Source organism: Chiloscyllium punctatum, chromosome 2 (assembly GCF_047496795.1).
Source record: "Chiloscyllium punctatum isolate Juve2018m chromosome 2, sChiPun1.3, whole genome shotgun sequence".
NCBI lineage: Eukaryota > Metazoa > Chordata > Chondrichthyes > Orectolobiformes > Hemiscylliidae > Chiloscyllium > Chiloscyllium punctatum.
The window spans coordinates 11,482,697-11,503,779 of record NC_092740.1 but is presented as its reverse complement, the minus strand read 5'-3'; the positions used below and the strand labels follow the sequence as shown (position 1 = coordinate 11,503,779).

The window sequence follows — 21,083 nt, the reverse complement described above, 5'->3', positions numbered from 1 at the left end:
AGCAAAAAGACACCTGCCATTCACCTTATCTATATTCCTCATGCTTTTATCGATCTTGATAAGGTCACCTCTCAACCTTGTACGCTCCAGTGAGAAATGTCCTAGTCGCTCCGGACTCTTCCGATAACTCAAGGCCTGCTTTATTTGCAACATCCTGGTAAATCTCTTCTCCAGCTAAATGATATCCTTGCAATAACAGGGTGACCAGAACTGGACACAATAGAGGCCTCACCAGCATCCTGTCCAACCTGAACATAACATCCCAACTCCGATTATCAAAGGTCTGAGCAATGAAGGCAAGTGTGCTGAACCACCGTATATATAGATGATGCAAATTTGGAAGAATTCTGTACCTGAATCCCTCGGTCTCTGTTCTACAGCACTACCCAAGGCCCTACTTTTAATTGTGTAAGTCTTCCCTTTGTTTGTTTTCCCAAAGTGCAACACCTCACACTTATCTTAAATTCCATCTGTCACTCTTCACCCCATTGACCCATTTGATTAAGATCTTTTTGTATTCTAAGATAACCTTCTTCACTGTTCAATATTCTATCAATTTTGGTATCAACCACAAACTTGCAAAACATGCTTTTTGTAGTCTCATCGAAATTGTTCATATAAATGACTGACAAAAGTGGGCCCAGCACTGATCCCCGTGGAACACTGCTGGTCACAGGCCTCCAGAACAAAACCCTCCCTCCACCGTCACTCTCTGTCTTCTGCCTTTCAGCCAATTGTGCATCCACTTGCCAAGCTCACCCTGAATCCCATGGGATCCAATTTCACTAATTAGTCTACCATGCGGAGCCTTGTCAAAGGATTTACCAAAGTCTAAGTAAACAATGTTTACCCCTCTGCCCTCATCAATTTTCTTGTTTACTTCTTCAAAAACCTCTATCAAGTTTGTGAGACACGATATCCCTTGCACAAAACCATGCTGACTATCCCGAATCATTCCTTGCCTCTCCAAATGCATATAAATCCAAACTTTCAGAACAACTTACTCACCACCGAAGTCAGACTCCCAGGTCTGAAGTTCCCAGGCTTCTCCTGACATTCCTTCTTGAACATGAGCCACTCTCCAGTCATTCAGCACCTGCCTGTTATTTATGGATGATACAAATGTTCCTGCAGGGGGCCCAGCAATTTCCTCTTCACTTCTGACAAAGTCCTGGGATTGAGTAGATCACGTCTCAGAGATTTATATTTATATTTTCAAAGACCTTGAACAATTCCTCTTCTGTAATACAAGCTGTTTTCAAAATGTCAAGATTTATTTCTCAGAGTTCTCAAGCCTCCACTTCTTTCTCCACAGTAAAAACTGACACAAAATATTCATTTGATTTCTCTCCCATCTCCTGAGGGGTGGCATGATGGCTCAGTGGTTAGCACTGGCACCAGGGTCCTGAGTTCAATTCCAGCCTCAGGCAGCTGGAGTTTGCATGTTCTCCCTGTGTGGTGAGGGTTTCCTCCCACAGTCCAAAGATGTGCAGGTTCGGTGAATTGGCCATGCTACGTTGTCCATAGTGTTAGGTGCATTAGTTAGTGGAAATGGGTCTGGGTGGGTTACTCTTTCGAGGGTCGCTGACGGTTTGTTGGGCTGAAGGGCCTGTTTCCACATTAGATTAGATTAGATTTGTTACAGTGTGGAAACAGGCCCTTTGACCCAACAAGTCGACACCGACCCGCCGCAGTGCAACCCACCCAGACCCATTCACGTACATTTACCCCTTCACCGAGCACTACGGTCAATTTTAGCTTAGCTAATTCACCAAACCTGCACATTTTGTGGACTGTGGGAGGAAACCGGAGCACCTGGAGGAGACCCACGCAGACATGGGGAGAATGTGCAAACTCCACACAGTCGCCCGAGGCATAGAATTGAACCCGAGATTCTGGCGCTGTGAGGCAGCTGTGCTAACCACTGTGCCACTGTGCCACACACATTGTAGGGAATCTAAAACACCAAGGCAATCTCTTTGTTTTTTAAGGAGACTTACACTCTATCTCTTGTTGCTGTCTTGGTCTTAATGTACTTATAGAATCCCTTTGGATTATCCTTAACCTTATTTGCCGAGGCTATCCCATATCCTTTCTTTGACTTCCTGATCTCCCTCTTATGAATGTCCTGACACTCATTATATAATGCAAGAGATCCATTTGGTCCCAGTCGTTTATATTTAGTATATGATTCTTTTTTATCCCTGACAGGAACCTCCATCTCTTTATTCACCTGTTGTTCCCGAAAGCAGTACAGTTGAAACCATCCTTTGTGAATGGTCTTTTCTGTCTCAGAAGAGATCGCAGTGATCCAAGAATCTGAATCCCTGAACATTACTCCACCTCTTCAGCCATTGATTTGTCTCCTTTATCCTTTTGTTCCCTCATCTGAGCTTGGCCCTGGGAGTTAATTAGAGATTACTACTTTTGAGGGTCTGTTTTTTAAATCTTCTCCCTAACCTTTGATATTACTTTGTAAAGCCTTTATTCTTTCCCTAACTATGTCATTCCCATGAATGTGTACAAAAACTTCTAGTATCTCACTCTTCCCTTTAACAGTATGTGTCAAACATTTTGCAATGTCCTTAATCCTAGCACCAAGTAAACAGTATAATATCCTAGATTCATGCTCACTGCTGCGGAACCTCCTGTCTGTGCCCTTGACAGGAGAATCACCGACAACAATTATTCTTTTCAATTTTGTCAAACCCCTCCAAACATCAGATTCACTCTTACAGCCCAAGATCTGACTGTCCCTTCTAATTTCCTCTGAGAGATTATCCTTTCAACAGTACGAGAGATTTCTGAACTACCTTCTTACCTTTCCTGACAGTCATCCTTCTATCTGACTGATCCTGCTGTGTTATCACCTCTCGAAATCTACTGGCCATCTAACTCTGTGTCTCTTGGATGCCCTCAATGTCATTAAGTCTAAAAAGAAACAACTTACACTAACATCTTAACTCTAAAATAAACTACCTTTCTTTATCCAAAGATAAACCTTTCTTTATCCAAAGAGTTAATATTAAGCACAAGTGGTCCAGCCCCAGCTATCAATGTTCTGATTAAAAATAAAATCCCACGTGTCAGCCTGTCCAAGAGGTGTGTAAACACAACTTGGTTTGAAACAAAACATTCCTCAGCAATTTAAAAAAAAATTGCTTCAGTGAGTTTAAAAACATCTCTCTCATAATTTCATAGTGGAAAAAGACTGAACAGTCCACATGTGGGCCTGTCCAAAACTTCCATTCAGAAAACTCCATTTCATAAAAAATTGTGTCAGTTTGTTTTGCTTCTTTTGCATTTTTGACGAGAAAAGAGCTAAAAATGAATCAAATACAAAGCTTTTCTGACTGAAATTTAATAAACGTAAGAAATCTGAAAGTAAATCTGGAAATAAATCCGAATCTCAGGAGCAGCTGCAAGATCCACACTCCTCTCGGTCCACTGTTTTTGATCATTTTATTTCTGAAGAAGTGTCACTGGATCCAAAACATTAACTCTACTTTCTCTCCACAGATGCCCCTATACCTGCTGAGTTTTTCCCGCAATTTCTGTTTTTGTCTCTGCCATCTTTACTTGGTCAGGTCTCCAGGACAGGGGTTGACAGTACATCAGTATTGAAGAAGGGTGTTCACAGTGTCAGGTCAGTGGAAGCGAGTGTGGGTCCTGGAGGTTGGGTCAGGGGCTGTGTGAGGAACAGCACTAGGTCCCATGATTTCTGTCCCTAGCCCTATCTACACGTGAATGCTGACCCACTGAATTATATTTCGCGGCTGGGTAAGGAATCATCTGTGATGCTGGGGACATCTTCTGGGTCAAGTTATTTGTGAATCCTTCAGCCCTGTCATTTGCACTGGTGAGCAGGGCTCCCCCTCATTGAGGATGGGGATATTTGTGGAGACTCATATTCCTGTTAGTTGCTTAATTGTCCTCAACCATTCGTAACTGCATGTGACAGGTCTGCTGAGCTTATATCTGATGCACTGACAGTGGAATCACTTACCCCAGAGCATCAATTGCTGCTCGTGCTGTTTGACACGGAAGTAACCCTGTTTTATAGCTGACATCTCATTTTCAGGTTTGATGGTGCTGTTCCTGGCATCCCCTCCTGCATTGTTCATTGAACCAGGATTGATGTCCTGACTTGATGTTAATGGCTGAGTGGGGGAAATATTACAGGTCATTGCTGTGAAACAACACAAGGACTGTGAGAGAGAGCGATCCTTCCATCTTGTGGTCAGGACTTTTATTTTCAGTGTTCTGTTTAGCCTGTTACCCTGTCTACATTCTTTTTTTCTCTCATGGTAGAAATATATATCATTTATCTTTTGGATAAAATGGGATTTACAGGTATCAACTAATTGAATCTTCTCTGGACTGCCTCCAATGCCAGTTTCACTTTCCTTTGATAAGGGACCAAAACTATCCACAATATTCTAGCTGTGAGCTAACTAGTGTCTGGTAAAACCTCCCCACTTTAAAATTCTATTCCATTTGAAATAAAGGTCAGCATTCCATTGGCCTTCCCTACTCTCTGCTGAATGTTTTTGTGAAACTTCCATATTCTTCTGTTCTGTAACTTTCTGCAGGCTTTCTCTGTTTCACTATATTCAGCCTCTCTATTCTTTGTGCCAAATGTATAACCTTACATTTTCCACATTATATTCCAACTGCAAAGTTTTCCCACTTTTTTAACCTGTCGACATCTCTCTGCAGCTTCTTTATTTCATCCTCATCACTTGCCTTCTCACCTACGTTTTTGTCATCAGCAAACTTGGCTAGAGTACATTCACTGACCTCATCCAAACCATTAATATATATTGTAATAAATGTGGCCCCATCCCAGATTCTGTGATACACCACTAATTACAGTTTGCAGGCTGGATATCACTCCTGTCTTATCCCAACTCTCTGTTTTCTCTCAGTTAGTCAATTCTCTATCCATGTTCGTATACTACCACCAGCACCATAGAATCTAATCGCATTAAGGAGATTAATGTGTTGCACCTTCTGAAATATCTTTTAATCACATATGAAACATCCACCAATTCCCCTTCATCTATCCACCTTGTAACCACCTCAAAGAATTCAAGATAATTTCCTCTTTATGAAATCATGTTGATTCTGCTTGATCGTATTATACATTTCTAAATGTTCTGCTAAGATATCTTAATTTTGATCTCACATTTTCCCAATAAAAGACATTAACTAATTGGTCTACAGAATCATAGAGATGTACAGCATGAAAACAGACCCTTCTGTCCAACCCATCCATGCTGACCAGATTTCCTAAATTAATCTCGTCCCTTTTGCCAGTGCTTGGGCCATGTCTCTCTAAACCCTTCCTATTCATATACCTATCCAGATGCCTTTTAAATTTTGGAATTGTACCTGACTCCACCACTTCCTCTGGCATCTCATTCCATACATGCACCACCTTCAGTGTGAAAAAGTTCCCCCTTATGTCCCTTTTAAATGTTTCCCCTCTCACCCTAAACTTATACCCTCTAGTTCTACACTTTCCCACACCAGGATAAAGGCCTTGTCTATTTCCCTGATGAGATTGCCAGGACTATGCCGTGGAAATGCTTAATTTGCTTCAAACACAACACTTGGAGCAACATATCTGTGCTTTACTCACTGATGGAAAGTTATTGGCCTGAAATGTTAACTCTGTTTCTGACTCCACACAGGATGCCAGACCTGCTGAGTTTCTCCAGCACCTTCTTTTTGTTTCCAATTTTCTGCACCCACATTTTTTCACTTTCATTTTTGCTGATGTCTTTATCTCAAATTACGCCCCCAATTCTCCCTCTCCTTCTCCCAATTTGCAGGGCATTCCATCATGTATTGTACTCAGCTATCCACACAGTGACCTGCAGAAGTCTAACCAGATGCTTGTTACTGTAGTTGATGTAAACCTTGTAGCAATGTGCCAGTAAACTATATCCAGCCTGCTGCCTGATGCAGTCCCTTCTTTTTTCCTGTCATCTTGAAAGGAAACATCCGCCATCCCCAGTGAGACCACATTGCTTCAGAACTCCAAGTGATGGACACTTTGGGTAACTTTGTTTTCTGTCTCTTTTCCTTGAAAAACAAGAGTGTTACTTTGGGAGATTTCCAATTCTCTGGGAACTTTCCAAAGATTCTTGGAAGGTTAACACCTGTGTGCTTATTGTCTCTTCAATAACTTCCTTTAATTCCCTAGATGCATCCAGTCAGGTCCAGGGGACTAATTGGTCTTTAACTCCATCAGTTTCCTTCGCGGGTTTTCTCTCGTGATAGTTATTAGCCGTATAGATATGTACAGCATGGAAACAGACCCTCCAGCCCAACTCGTCCCCAGCAACCAGGTATTCTAATTAATCCTCTTCATGTAAAAGTTCCCTTTTCAAATCTTCCCCTCTCCCATTAAACCTATGCCTTCTTGTTTTGGACTCCCATACCCTGGGGAAAAGACCTTGATGAATCACCCTCTCCATGCCCCTTCTAAAAGCTCAGTCCTCAGCCTCTGATGCACCAGGGAAAATAGCCCAAACCTATTCAGCTTCTCCTTAATACTCAAATACTCCAACCCTGGCAACATCCTCCCATATATTTCCTGGACCCTTTCTGATTTCACAAAACCTTTCCGATAGCAGGGAAACCAGAGGTGAATGCAATATTCCAAAAGTGGCCTTACCAGTGACCTGTTGAGTAACAACATGACCCCCCCAACTGTTATACTCAATGCACTGACCAAGAAAAGCAAGCGTACCAAACACCCTCTTCAGTACCCTGTCTACCTGTGACTCGACTTTCAAAGAACAATGAATTTTCACTCCAAGACCTCTTTGTTCGGCAACACTCCCCAGGACCCGACCATTAAATGTGTAAGCCCTGCACTGATTTGTCCTACTAAAATGGAACATCTCACATTTATCTAAATTAAACTCCATCTGCCATTCCTCAGCCCATCATCTCATCTGATCAAAGTCCTGTTGTCCTCTAAGATAACCTTCTTCGCTGTTCACGACGTCATCGATTTTGCTGTTATCTGCAAACTTACTAAACATAGCTCCTGTCTTCAAATCAAAATTTGTTCCTCTAATGATTGAGTCTCCTGCCACTAGCACTTTTCTCTTCTCCCCCTTCCCTTCTGAGCCACAGATCCAGGCTCAGTGCCAGAGGCCTGGCCACTATGACTTTCCCCTGGTAGGAATGTTATGATGGTTCAACTGCTCATCCAGATACTTTTTAAATGTTGCCAGGTTTTCCGCCTCTATTACCCTCCCAAGGGAGTGCATTCCAAACTCCCATCACCGTTTCTGCAAAGCCCCTCTCATCACACTCGCTTTCACATGAAAATTATGCCCCATCATTCCTGACTTTGCAGTTCAGGGGCCGAACAACTGTGGACATTGTTAAATCTCCAACTATGCCTCAATGAGGGTATTGTGTCCAGATCTGTCACCACCCATTAAGAGGAATGTGAATGTCCTTGAGAGATTGCAGAGTGACCCGAATTATTATAGGGATGGGCTTGGGGTGTTTCAGGGAGGGGATCAGAGACTGGTTTTCATTGTAAGTTTTGAGAAGCAAGGGTCATTCTCCTCGGAGCTAAGGAGATTGAGGGGAGATTTGATTGAGACAGTGACAAGTGAAGAGAAAGTAAACAAGTAAAAGGTCTATCCATTCGCTGTTGGGACAAGGATGCAGGCCTTAAATTTTGGGGCAGAGGTACAGAGAGAATGTGAGAGGGAAAGGTTTACACAGTGAGTGCTGATGACTGACAGTCACCAACAGCAACGAAGGGGCATGTGGAAACAGTCATTGATCTCAGAATTAAACCTGATAGGTCCTTGAAGGAAGTGAACCGGCAGAACTTGGGGGGACTCGAACAGATGGGTGGGTCTCACCTGGATTGTTCCATGTGGAGCTAACCAGGACCCAATGGGTAAAATGACCTCCCTCTTGTAGTCAATCCAATGATTGGCATTGACTGAGGACAAGATAGGGCAAGGATCTTCCAATCCCTCACTGAGTGAGCACATGGTGGAACTTCAGGTCTCATTGGCCGAGAATATGTGAAGAGTCACCTCCCTACCTCCCATTGGCTGAGAATGTCAGAGTGTTGTTACCTGCCCATCCTGATTGGTTCAGAGTCAGATGGGGGCTGCTCGTTGCTGAAGATTGAGAAGTGACTTTATTGAAACTTGCAAGATCTTGAGGGGTCTTGAGGGAGTAGATGCTGAGAGGATGTGGGTGAATCTGAAACTTATTTCAAATTAGGATGGAGATGGGGGAGATTACCTCTTTCATGGGATTTTTAATGTATAAAGGTGGTACAGGGTGGGTCTAACTCCTAACCACTGCCCCACCACACCCCCCCATCCCCCCCTTCCACAGAGTGAAGGAGCACAGACTGAAGTATAGGGCTGTGGAATGAAAAACAAAAGGTTTTAGTGAAGGTGGGAGGGATGTTGGGCCCAGAATGAATGAAGTGATGTGGGTTCAGTCCATTTACTAAGCTGGAACTATCCCACGAATGAGAAACTCAAAATGAGGGGGTGGAGCGTAAGTGATTTTCAACACGGTGCATCCTTCAGGAAACTATAATTGTCTGGTCCAGACACATGAGAAATATGCGTGAGGTATTTAATTACTCATTTCATTGTGAAGTTGAAAGAAATGTAAAAAATTGAATCTGGAACTTCTGGGCACTGACCTCATCCATTCTGATGTTTGTCCTTTCCTCAGCTGCTCAGGGAAATGTCTCAGTGGTGACTGGGACAGAGGGAGATTTAGTCTCTTTACCCTGTATCTTCAGGATCTGGGACTCCCACACACTGACCACTGTTACCTGGATGAGGAAGAAGCCCTATCAGCACGTCATTACATTTAGAGCCCAATCACAGGGAACTTGGACAACTGTACACGGTGGAAATCGGTACGAGCTCAGAGGAGGGAAACGCCTTGACTGGGATAAACCAGCTGAGAGGGAGGGACAATCACACTTACCTGTGTCTAGTGGAATACAGGTCAGAACCTGAGTCTCAGTATCTGATCCTGAAGGAAATCCGGCTACTGGTACATGTTAGAAATCATTCTGCAAAAAAGGCAACAGCTGATGGTATTATTGCTGGACTGTTAATCCAGAGACCCAGGTAATGTTCTGGGGACCAGGGTTCAAATCCCACCTTGGCAGATGGTACAATGTGAAATCAAATAAATTGTCAAAGTAAGAATCTAAAGATGGCTGTGTGACCAATGTTGATTGTTGTAAATCCCCATCTGGATCATTGGTGTCCTTTAGGGAAGGAAACTGCCATTCTAACCTGGCCTGGCCTACATGTGACTCCATACCCCATAGTAATGTGGCTGATTCTTAACTATGAGACATGGGCAATAAAGGCTGACTGAGCCAGTCACACCCTCATAACTTAATGACCATGATGAAGGCTTTAGTCTGTAAAGGGTCGAGAGTGTGGGTGGAACAGATTGTGTGAACTTTTTACAATTTGATTTTCTAGTGAAAGGTCATTGAACTAAAATATGAAACTGTTTCTCTCCACAGGTATTAGCTGGCCTGCTGACTATTTGATTTTTATTTCAAATTCCCAGCATCTGCAATATTTTGCTTTTGTGTTTGAAATGTGATTTTTTTCAATGTTTAGTGTAATTTGATGTGCTGATTCTTTGAGGTTCATTCTGATGTCAGTATTGAAAGACATTGACACACTCAGAACATTCAGTTCAATCTCCAAATGCACCAAAGTTATACTGACACTGAGATCATCTCCTCGAGCAGGAAGGTGCAACAGCCTAATGTGTCCCTCTTGGTGACAATGAAAGTGTTCACACCTTCATCAGGAATAGTTCCATCAATGCTAGTATGTTCCCCCAGTGTCCATCTGACTGTGTGAGGAAGCACAACAATGTAGAACCAATCCTCGTCCTGCATTCACACATGGGTTATAAAGGAAGGTGGTGGTTTTCTGCTACTGTCACAGGGTGACCAATCCAGACACCCAGATCATGGGTTCAAATCCCACCACAGCACATCTCTGGCTTGGTAATGACATGAGTTGCTTTCACCTACTTCCTGGTCCCCATTATCACATTGTCTTTCTCCCTGGAGGGCCATTCAGTGTCCCTTTGTCTATGTGACTGTCTTTCTCACCTTCTGGGTGGGCTCAGTCTCCACCCAGCCTCTCACTCATTTCCCCCCCACTCCCACCCCGGTCCCACAATCCCCTGTCAACAGTTTCCATACCACCTTTCCTTAGCAGCTGTCAGTTCTGATGAAGGATCACTGGATTCAAAACTTTCATTCTGAGTTCTGAGTTCTGTCCACAGATGACTGCCAGATCTGCAGAGTTTCTCCAGCAATATTTGTTATTGATTCCTTCATGACAACATCTGGTGTGCCGAAATCCCGAGGACAGTCACTATTACCAATTCTTCTCACCCTCAGTCCGGGGGTAGCTGGAGCTAAATCTGTCCTTCCCATTATCCAGCTGAGACCGGGCAAGTCAGCACCGGATCCAACAATTGCCCTGTGGAATGATGTGAAATATCCATCTAAACTTCTATTCTGTGTCACAGAATTAAGCAGCTGCCTCCTTCAAGAATTGTCCTGATCTGGAAAGCATTGCCTGACAGGGCGATGGAAACAGATTCAACAGGGGCATCTTTCAGAAACAAGGGATAAGTATTCGGAAAGGAGCAAGTTACAGGGTTATAGGGATGGACAGGGGGAGGGGGATGAACTGGATTGCTCTGTCAAAGAATGCCCAATGTGTACATTTAATCTCACACTCTATCACCCTGCTACAGGTTTCACTGCAGCAACATTGAGATATTCCTAACCAATGTTGTTCTTGCTGTTTTCCAGTGAAGACTCAGCCTGCTCAGTATGTCTCAGTATATTCACTGGTCATTCCACTGCTCATCCTCCTCCTCCTCATCGTCATTGTCATCATCTTCATCACCTTCAGGAAGAAAGGAGGTGGGTTCTGTCGAGAATGAGGTTAATAAAACAATATGGTTCTGTTTTTGAAACAGCAATAAACAATGACCCTGGATTAATTTTCCCTCACCGACTCTCTCCTCTTCAGTACATTCTCTGAAAACGCTGGCTTTGTCTTTGGTGGGTGTTGGAGGGTGGGTGAAGGTGGCCTGTTCAATAGTATCACCCACTGTCTGATGTCTGACTCATGGGTGATTGAAGATTGAGGCTGTTTCACAAGCAAGGCCATTCCACTCCATTCTATTAAACTCTGATGGATTAATCCCCATTCTTCTCCCCATTACTGTCAATTCTCAATGCACCAAAATGTCTTCTCATTCACTTCCATTTGACAGAATCCCAACAGACCACACCTTTTCCATTCATTCCCACTCAGTACAGAATCTCGATGGAACATAAAGGAAGCTGCAATTTGAAACAATTCCTTTTTGTGTTTTTATTGTTAAAATTGATTTGCTGCAAAAAGACAACCTGGTGCCTCAGATAGTCTGAGTAACAGACATCTCGGGGTGGAATGGTAACAATGGCTCCTGTTCGGGCCTGTGCAGTGGGGGCAATGCTCAGGCACTGATCTGTTTTGGGGCTGACCTCGTGACCTACCTGTGCACTGGTTGATCAAATTAAAAACATAGTCTCTTTTTGAACACAGGAGTTACATTTGCTATTGTTGAAGGCAGTGGGACCAGCCCAGAACCTTGGGAATTGTGGGAAGTATAAAGCAATTGTTCAATTTTCCCAGCAGCTCCTCTTTAAAGACCCTGGGATGAAGTCCATCAGGGACTCAGGGAACTGTCAGTCCACAACATCAATGATTTACTCAGGACCACTTCTCTGGTGTTTGGAATTTTCTGGGTTGCTCCTTCCTTTTCATTTCCGGATTTATAATGATCAGGAATGTTATTTTTATCCCTTATCCTGAAGACTAATGCAAAATACCCATTTAATGCAATTGCCATTTCCATGACTAATTCTACAAACTCCTGTTGTTTTTAAACCATCTCAGTGTAACGTTGCCATATTCCCAGAGGACCACAGTGGTGTTCTCTAATCAGAGAGAAAGAGAGAAAAAAACAAATGACTGGTGGTGTGTTTAACCTGATAATCATCTTATCTCAAGGAAGAGTTGAAGTTGAAAAAGTGGGACCTTTGTGGTAAGATCAGCTAATGTGATAATTGAATCCATGCTCAACATCACAAGTCAGCTGTTTCACCAACATACCTGCAAAATGTCTTGAGAAACTCTAACTATCCACTCTTACATTACTGCCTAACTTTCTCTGGACAGTAAGTTTTCCCTCCTTATGAATTTTGTTGCCTTTGATTGATGATTTTTATATCCTGTCCAATCTTCTCACCTGTTCCTTTATTTTGTGTAAATATTTGTGTTTTCTTTCAGTTTGACACTGTCATTAATTTTTTTACAGTTAACTATTACTCCTCGTCAGATATCTGTAACTGTATCTCTTCACCATTCCCTTCACATAATTTATAAGTGAACTTTAGCTCATTGACTGCTTATGATCAAAATTAAATCTCCCAGTGTTTTCGAAACAGGGACCCTGGGGTTAGTCTTGCCCAAGTCGTCTTTCTGGGTATAAAACAAGATGTATTTTTGAGTACTGTACTGGGGATGAGTGCTGGGGTTGACACAGAGCTTTTATTATTTTTAATTTATAAAGAAGTATTTTGGCATTAATACGATAAAGTTTGACTCTATTTTTAAACTTTTTTGAACTTATGTCTTCAGTAGACACATGTTTTATCTTCATTTCTTTTGGGAATGAGCTTCTGCTATAGTATGATGCAAACTCTGCAGCATCGTGCGCTTATCTTTCAGAGAGAGACCATTTCATCAAAAACAAAAACAACTCAAAATATGCTCGAGCAAACCTGTTTCAGTCTGGGACCTGACTTGTCCAGGAATAACATCAACTGGGATCAGAACAATATTAATACCTTTCTCTATTGTTTCTGCTCTTTGACTGAACACGTGGGCACAGCCTCAGAATTAGAGGGGGTAAATTCAGAACAGAAATGTGGAGACATTTCTTCAGCCAGGGAGTGGTGGGCCTGTGGAATTCATTGCCGCAGAGTGCGGTAGAGGCTGGGACGCTAAATGTCTTCAAGGCAGAGATTGATAAATTCTTGATGTCACAAGGAATTTAGGGCTACGGGGAGAATGCAGGTAAGTGGAGTTGACATGCCCATCAGCCATGATTAAATGGTGGAGTGGACTCGATGGGCCGAATGGCCCTACTTCCACTCCTATTGTCTTTTGGTCTTATGGATGGGTATATGAATAGGAAGGGGTTGGAGGGATATGGGCCAGGTGCTTGTGGGTGGGACTAGATTGGTTTGGGATATCTGGTCAGCATGGACAAGTTGGACCGAATGGTCTTTTTCTGTGCTGTACATCTCTATGACTTGTGCTACATCTTCCTTCATCTGATCTCTTGTTCCCACTGATTATTGTAAAACACTCCAATCTGACTTGGTCAACTATCATTTACATCTTACCACTTCCCCTCACCCTATCTTCTGCATTTAAGCCAATATTTTCCGAGCTACCGTCAGTTCTGAGGAAGGGTCACCGGACCTGAAACATTAACTCTGATTTCTCTTCAGAGATGCTGCCAGACCTGCTGAGCTTTTCCAGCAACTTCTGTTTTTGTTGTTGGTCCATTATTGATATTGGACTGGGCTAAGGAGGACACTCCTGAGTAAAGCTTTAGCAATCAGATAAGATTCGAGAGATCACTGTATCTAACTGTGCAAAATATATGTATTGTTGGTCAGGGATGGTTTTGCTTGAGACTCATCCAACTGTGGAGACAATGTGGCAAATTTGTTCATATTTATGAATCATTTTTATCTTTTTAGGGGGTTCACAGCAAATGGATCCGACCACGGTTTTGAAAAGGTAAGGTCATCAGTGACTGATATAAACGTGGTTGTAGAAATGCGCTGGGCCATAGAGTCATATAGATGTACAGCATGGAAACAGACCCTTTGGTCCAACCTGTCCATGCCGACCAGATATCCCAACCCAATCTTGTCCCACCTGCCAGTACCCGGCCCATATCCCTCCAAACCCTTCCGATTCATATACCCATCCAAATGCCTCTTAAATGTTGCAACTGTACCAGCCTCCACCACATCCTCTGGAAGCTCATTCCATACATGTACCACCCTCTGAGTGAAAAAGGTGTCTCTTTTATACCTTTCCCCTCTCACCCTAAACCTACACCCTCTAGTACTGGAATCTCCGACCCCAGGGAAAGGACTTTGTCTATTTATCCTATCCATGCCCCTCATAATTTTGTAAACCTTTATAGGATCACCCCTCAGCCTCCGATGCTGCAGGGAAAACAGCCCCAGCCTGTACAGCCTCTCCCTACAGCTCAAATCCTCCAACCCTGGCAACATCCTTGTAAATCTTTTCTGAACCATTTCAAGTTTCACAACATCTTTCCGATATAAAGGAGAACAGAATTGCACACAATATTCCAACAGTGGCCTAACCAATGTCCTGGACAGCTGCAACATGACCTCCCAACTCCTGTACTCAATACTCTGACCAATAAAGTAAACATACCAAATGCCTTCTTCACTATCCTATCTCACTGCGACTCCATTTTCAAGGAGCAATGAACTTGCACTCCAAGGTCTCTTTTGTTCAGAAACACTCCCTCGGATCTTACTATTAAGTGTATAAGTCCTGCTAAGATTTGCTTTCCCAAAATGCAGCACCTCGCATTTATCTGAATTAAATTCCATCTGCCACTTCTCAGCCCATTGGCCCATCTGGTCCAGATCCTGTTGTAATCTGAGGTAACCCTCTTCGCTGTCCACTACACCTCCAATTTTGATCTCATCTGCAAACTTACAAACTGTACCTCTTATGCTCGCATCCAAATCATTTATGTAAATGACAAAAACTAGAGGACCCAGCACCAATCCCCGTGGCACTCCACTGGTCACAGACCTCCAGTCTGAAAAACAACCCTCCTTCAGCACCCTCTGTCTTCTACCTTTGAGCCAATTTTGTATCCAAGTGGCTAGTTCTCCCTGTATTCCATGAGATCTAACCTTGCTCACCAGTCTCTCGGGGGGAACCTTGTCGATTGCCTTACTGAAGTCCATATAGATCACATCTACTACTCTGCCCTCATCAATCTTCTTTGTTACTTCTTCAAAAAACTCAATCAAGTTTGTGAGACATGATTTCCCACACATAAAGCCATGTCTACTATCCCTAATCAGTCCTTGCCTTTCCAAATACATGTACATCCTGTCCCTCAGGATTCCCTCCAACAACTTGCCCACCACTGAGGTCAGGCTCACTGGTCTACAATTCCCTGGCTTGTCCTTACTGCCTTTCTTAAACAGTGGCACCACGTTTGACAACCTCCAGTCTTCCGGCACCTCACCTGTGACTATCAATGATACAAATATCTCAGCAAGAGGCCCAGCAATCACTTCTTTAGCTTCCCACAGAGTTCTCGGGTACACTTGATCAGGTCCTGGGGATTTATCCACCTTTAACCGTTTCAAGTCATCCAACACTTCCTCCTCTGTAATCTGGACATTTTGTAAGATGTCACCATTTATTTCCCTACAGTCTATATCTTCCTTATCCTTTTCCACAGTAAATACTGATGCAAAATATTCATTTAGTATCTCCCCCATTTTCTGTGGCTCCACACAAAGGCCGCCTTGCTGATCTTTGAGGGGCCCGATTCTCTCCCTAGTTACCCTTTTATCCATAATATATTTGTGAAAGCCCTTTGGATTCTCCTTAACTCTATTTGCCAAAGCTATCTCATGTCCCCTTTTTGCCCTCCTGATTTCCCTCTTCCCTAGTATACTCCTACTTCCTTTATACTCTTCTAAGGATTCACTTGTTCTATCCTGTCTATACCTGACCTATGCTTCCTTCTTTTTCTTAACCAAGCCCTCAATTTCTTGAGTCATCCAGCATTCCCTATACCTACCAGCCTACCCTTTCACCCTGACAGGAATATACGTTCCCTGGATTCTTGTTATCTCATTTCTGAAGGCTTCCCATTTTCCAGCCATCCCTTTACCTGCGAACATCTGCCTCCAACCAGCTCTCGAAAGTTCTTGCCTAATACCATCAAAATTGGCCTTCCTCCAATTCAGAACTTCAACTTTTAGATCTGGTCTATGCTTTTCCATCACTATTTTAAAATGAATAGAATTATGGTCACTGGCCCCAAAGTGCTCCCCCACTGACACCTCAGACACCTGCCCTGCCTTATTTCCCAAGAGTAGGTCAAGTTTTGCACCTTGTCTTGCAGGTACGTCCACATACTGAATCAGAAAATTGTCTTGTACACACTTAAGAAATTCCTCTCCATCTAAACCCTGAACACTATAGCAGTCCCAGTCAATGTTTGAAAAGTTAAAATCCTTACAATAACTACCTTTTTATTCTTACAGATAGCTGAGATGTCCTTACATGTTTATTTCTCAATTTCCCTCTTACTATTGGGGGGTCTATAATACAGTCCCAATAAGGTGATCATCCCTTTCTTATTTCTCAGTTCCATCCAAATCACATCCCTGTTTGTATTTCCGGGAATATCCTCCCTCAGCACAGCTGTAATGCTATCCCTTATCAAAAGTGCCACTCTCCCTCCTCTTTTGCCTCCCTTTCTATCCTTCCTGTAGTATTTGTATCCTGGAACATTAAGCTGCCAGTCCATCCCTGAGCCATGTTTCTGTAACTGCTGTGATATCTGAGTCCCATGTTCCTAACCATGCCCTGAGTTCATCTGCCTCCCCAGTTAAGCCACTTGCAATGGAATAAATGCAGTTTAATTTATTAGTCCGACCTTGTCCCTGCCTGCTCTGACTGTTTGACTCACTTCTGTTCTCAACTGTACCAGTCTCAGATTGATCTCTTTCCTCACTATCTCCCTGGGTTCCACACCCACTCACTGCCACACACCATCACCTCACCCCCCCCCCCCCCCCCCCCCCGCCACCCACCCCCCCAACCTTACTAGTTTAAATCCTCCCAAGCAGTTCTCGCAAATTTCCCTGCCAGTATATCAGTCCCCTTACAATTTAGGTGAAATCCATCTATCTTGTACAGGTCACTTCTACCCCAAAAGAGATTCCAATGATCCAAAAATGTGAATCATTCTCCCATACACCAGCTCCTCAGCCATGCATTCATCTGCTCTATCCTCGTATTCCTGCCCTCCCTAGCTCGTAGCACAGGGAGTAATCCAGATATTACACCGTTGAGGATCTCCTTTTTAAGTTTCTGCATAATTCTCTGTAATCTCCCTTCAGAATCTCAACCATTTCCCTTCCATTTATCGTTGGTTCCAATGTGGACAATGACCTCTTGCTGGCCCCTCTCCCCCGTGAGAACATTCTGCACCCTCTCAGAGACATCCTCGGTCCTGGCACCAGGGAAACAACAAACCATTCGGCTTTTTCTCTGCTGGCCACAGAAACGTCTGTTTGTACCTCGGACCACAGAATCCCCAAACACAATTGATCTCTTGGAAGCCGACAGCCCTCGTTGCATTAGAGCCAGTCTCAATATCAGAGACTTGGCTGTTCGTGCTACGTTCCCCTGAGAATCCATCACACCCTTACATTTTCCTGCACAGAGAACCTGCACAGTTACTGCCTTTGCTGCTTTTGAATTCATGTGTCGCTGGACATCGGAGTGCATTTGGGAAAATTAACAAACAGTGAATTTCACAACTAATCTTGGAAGAACTTTGGGCGAAGTTCACAGCACAGAATCAGATAAGTTAATTGTTGTTTTAGGTCTGTCCAAGAGAAAGGCTGTATTAGTGAGTACAGTGGGTTCTTTCTTGATTATATGTTTTTGGAGATAAGTCTCTTGATTAAACTTAAAATATAAGCCATAGCTATTAATTTAACTTTTGACTTTTTTTCCAAAGTTCCAAAACAATGCAACAGCATATAAACCAGTAATTGCTGCTCCTGGGATTTGAGGAAATCACCTCCAGCACCTAAAATACCTCAAAAAAGGAGCAGCTCTTACAAGTTGAAGTTTTTCCCGTCCTCCATCTTGGATTACCCAGAATCCTGAATATCTCTTGCTCACAGACAGAATGCAGGTCCCTGCTGATGAGCTGCTAATGTGGTTTGTCCTTTTAAAAAGCTGATCGAACACTCAGAGTTGAAAAGTGATCAATGGACTGAGGTAAATGACAGATTAATGATTTCTGAGCAGCAATTTCCAGCAATTGTAAAACTCTTGCTCCTGATTCACTGTCGCCAAATTAACCTGCAATTTATCCTCAATCAAAACTGAAATGTTGCTCATTTTTATCACAGTGGATACTTTGAGTTGTATTGAATGTATATGGTGGGAAAGATTAAACTATTATCACTTGCAGCAAGTGCTGAGGATAAAAAGGATGTTTTTGTGTATCCTACTATTTTCTCCCTTGTTGTCCAAGTAGCTGAATTTCTATTGGATGGGAATGTGATTTCTGATCATCCCCCACTTTCCAAGATTTCCATGCCCTGTAATATCCTCCAAAGTTACAGCAGATGGGAAGCCCCTGCAAGCACTTTCCCCTCAGCTCCAACACCCTCCCTCCCTCCCTGTGACTAGTTGCTCCAAGCTGAGCCAGAGCTGCCTGGAATGATCTGTCACTGTGATTCCTGACAGTGTCTGCACAGCCCTCTCTGTGTTACAGCTGCTGACTACACCTTGGGTTCCCTGGGTGCCAGCCATATTCTGATGCCAAGGCAAAACTGTTTCTCATGACAATTTATTCAAGGATAGCTTTTCTGATTGTGTCGACATCTGAGTATCTGTGATTTCTAGGAAAGTTCATTCTATTAACTGTATTTATCACTCTTTGGAATCTGTTCTCTGTGTAACCAAAGCAAGAGATTGATGTACAGTCAGAATGCTCCTTTCTGTGACCTGGCAGAATGCATTTAGATTCCTTGGAATATTCATCTTCCTTGTGTATTTTCCAGGAATGATCCAGGTTCATCCAGCATTCCCGGGACTGATCAGGCCCCGCAGCTCACTGCTCCAGGTACTGTCTGTACTCGAACTGACCGATCATTGTCCACTTCAGAGACTCGAATGGAGAGAGTGTGGATCCTGGAGAGATATTCAGGGACAGACTGTTACATTGAGTTCAACCGGTCTCCAGCACAGAATAAAGCCCTTCGGCCCATTGAGTCTGCGTCAGTTGAAAACTATCCCCACCCCCATCCTTAACCCTTCACACTTATTGCACAGATTGACGTCTTTGATAGATGAACCTTTTAACTTTCAGACCATTCAATGTAAATGAATGAAAAGCTATGGGTTTCCATTAAGGGAGCTGACCAGACTCTGGATTATTGTTCGGGCAATGGAGATGGAAATCTTCTCCTCAGTCACTGACCCTGGATGGATTCTTGGACAATAACCATTTCCGATTCCCTGAATCATCTGGCTGAGTAACTGACTTGGCCCGGTCCTTGCTGCCTCGAGCTGTTCACGGCCAGTCTGTCTGCTGCTTCGGTTTGGGTCAAGGAAAACAGTCCAGTTGGGTGTCACGCATCTCAAATGACTCCCAGTAGCTGGGCTGCTGTGGGGAACCTGAGGATCAGGTTCATGCTCTGGGGAGAGAGGTTCAATTTTCACCATGGCAACTTGTAAAATTTACATTTAATTATTAAATCTGGAATTGTAAACTCATCTCTGTGATGGGGGCCATCTGAATTAACATTAGTTGTTGTCTTAAAAAAAGTTTCTGTTTGGCAGTCTCCTTCAGGGAAGCAAACTTACCATCTTTACCCAATCTGCCCGACAGGTGACTTCAGATCCCCATTTCAAACCTCAGTTGTCCTTTTAGGACCGATTGAATGCAATGTGTCTGACTCTGACCTGCTGCCCTCTGAAATGGCCAAGCAAGCATCTCACTTCAAGGGTGTTCAGGGATGGGCAACAAACGCTGGCCTTGCCTGTGAGACCCATGTGCCTTGCAAGGATATGAAAACTACTGAATCTGTTCTCACTCTCTTCTCAATCCCTGCATCCTCCAATGATCCCCCCTGCCTCAACTCAACTCTCCACCAGCGTCCAACATTGAACATAGAACATTACAGTGCAGCACAGGCCCTTTGGCCCTCGATGTTGTGACAACCTGTGAAACCAATCTGAAGCCCATCAAACACTATTACATTTTCATCCATATGTTTATCCAATGACCATTAAATGCTCTTCAAGTTGGCGAGTCTACTGCTGTTGCAGGGAGTGTGTACCACTCTTATACGACTCTCTAAGTAAATAAGCTGCCTCTGACATCTGTCCGATATTGATCCCCCCTCAATTTAAAGCTATGCCCCTTCTTTACTAGCCATCACCATCTGAGGAATAAGGCTCTCACTGTCCACTCTATCTAACCCTCTGATTATTTTATGTTTCAATTAAGTCAGCTCTCAGCCTTCTTCTCTCTTATGGAAACAGCCTCAAGTCCCTCAGCCTTTCCTTGTAAGACCTTCCCTCCATAGCAGGCAACATCCTCAAAATCTCCTCTGCACCCTTTCCAAAGCTTCCACATCCTTCCTGTAATACGGTGACCAGATCTGCATTCAATACTCCAAGTGCAGCCACACCAGAGTTTTGTATAGCTGCAGCATGACCTCATGGTTCCAAAACTCAATCCCTTTACAAATGAAAGCTAACACATCGTATGCCTTCTTAGCAACTCTATCAACCTGGGGAGAAACTTTCAGAGAGCTATGTGCATGGACACCGAGAACTCTCTGCTCATCTACACTACTAAGAATCTTACTATTAGCCCAGTACTCTGTACTCCTGTTACTCCTTCCAAAGTGAATCGCCTCACACTTTTCCACATTAAACTCCATTTGCCACCTCTCAGCCCAGCTCTGCAGTTTATCTATGTCTCTCTGTAACCTACAACATCCTTCAACATGATCCACAACTCCACCAACCTGAGTGTCATCTGCAAATTTACTAACCCATCCATCAAAGCCCTCACCTGGGTCATTCACAAACATGACCCAAAACAGTTCCTTG

At 43.4% G+C, this 21,083-nt stretch overlaps 1 protein-coding gene across 1 annotated transcript in view; it reads left to right on the top strand.

The window, feature by feature from the left end:
• LOC140492748 (uncharacterized) overlaps positions 1 to 21,083 on the top strand; it is a 53,811-nt gene that overhangs the window by 17,434 nt on the left and 15,294 nt on the right. Inside the window, exons 3-5 of the mRNA XM_072591716.1 lie at positions 10,880 to 10,993; positions 13,895 to 13,934; positions 19,022 to 19,083. Coding sequence (XP_072447817.1) covers positions 10,880 to 10,993; positions 13,895 to 13,934; positions 19,022 to 19,083 — 216 coding nt within the window. The remainder of the gene's footprint in view (positions 1 to 10,879; positions 10,994 to 13,894; positions 13,935 to 19,021; positions 19,084 to 21,083) is intronic.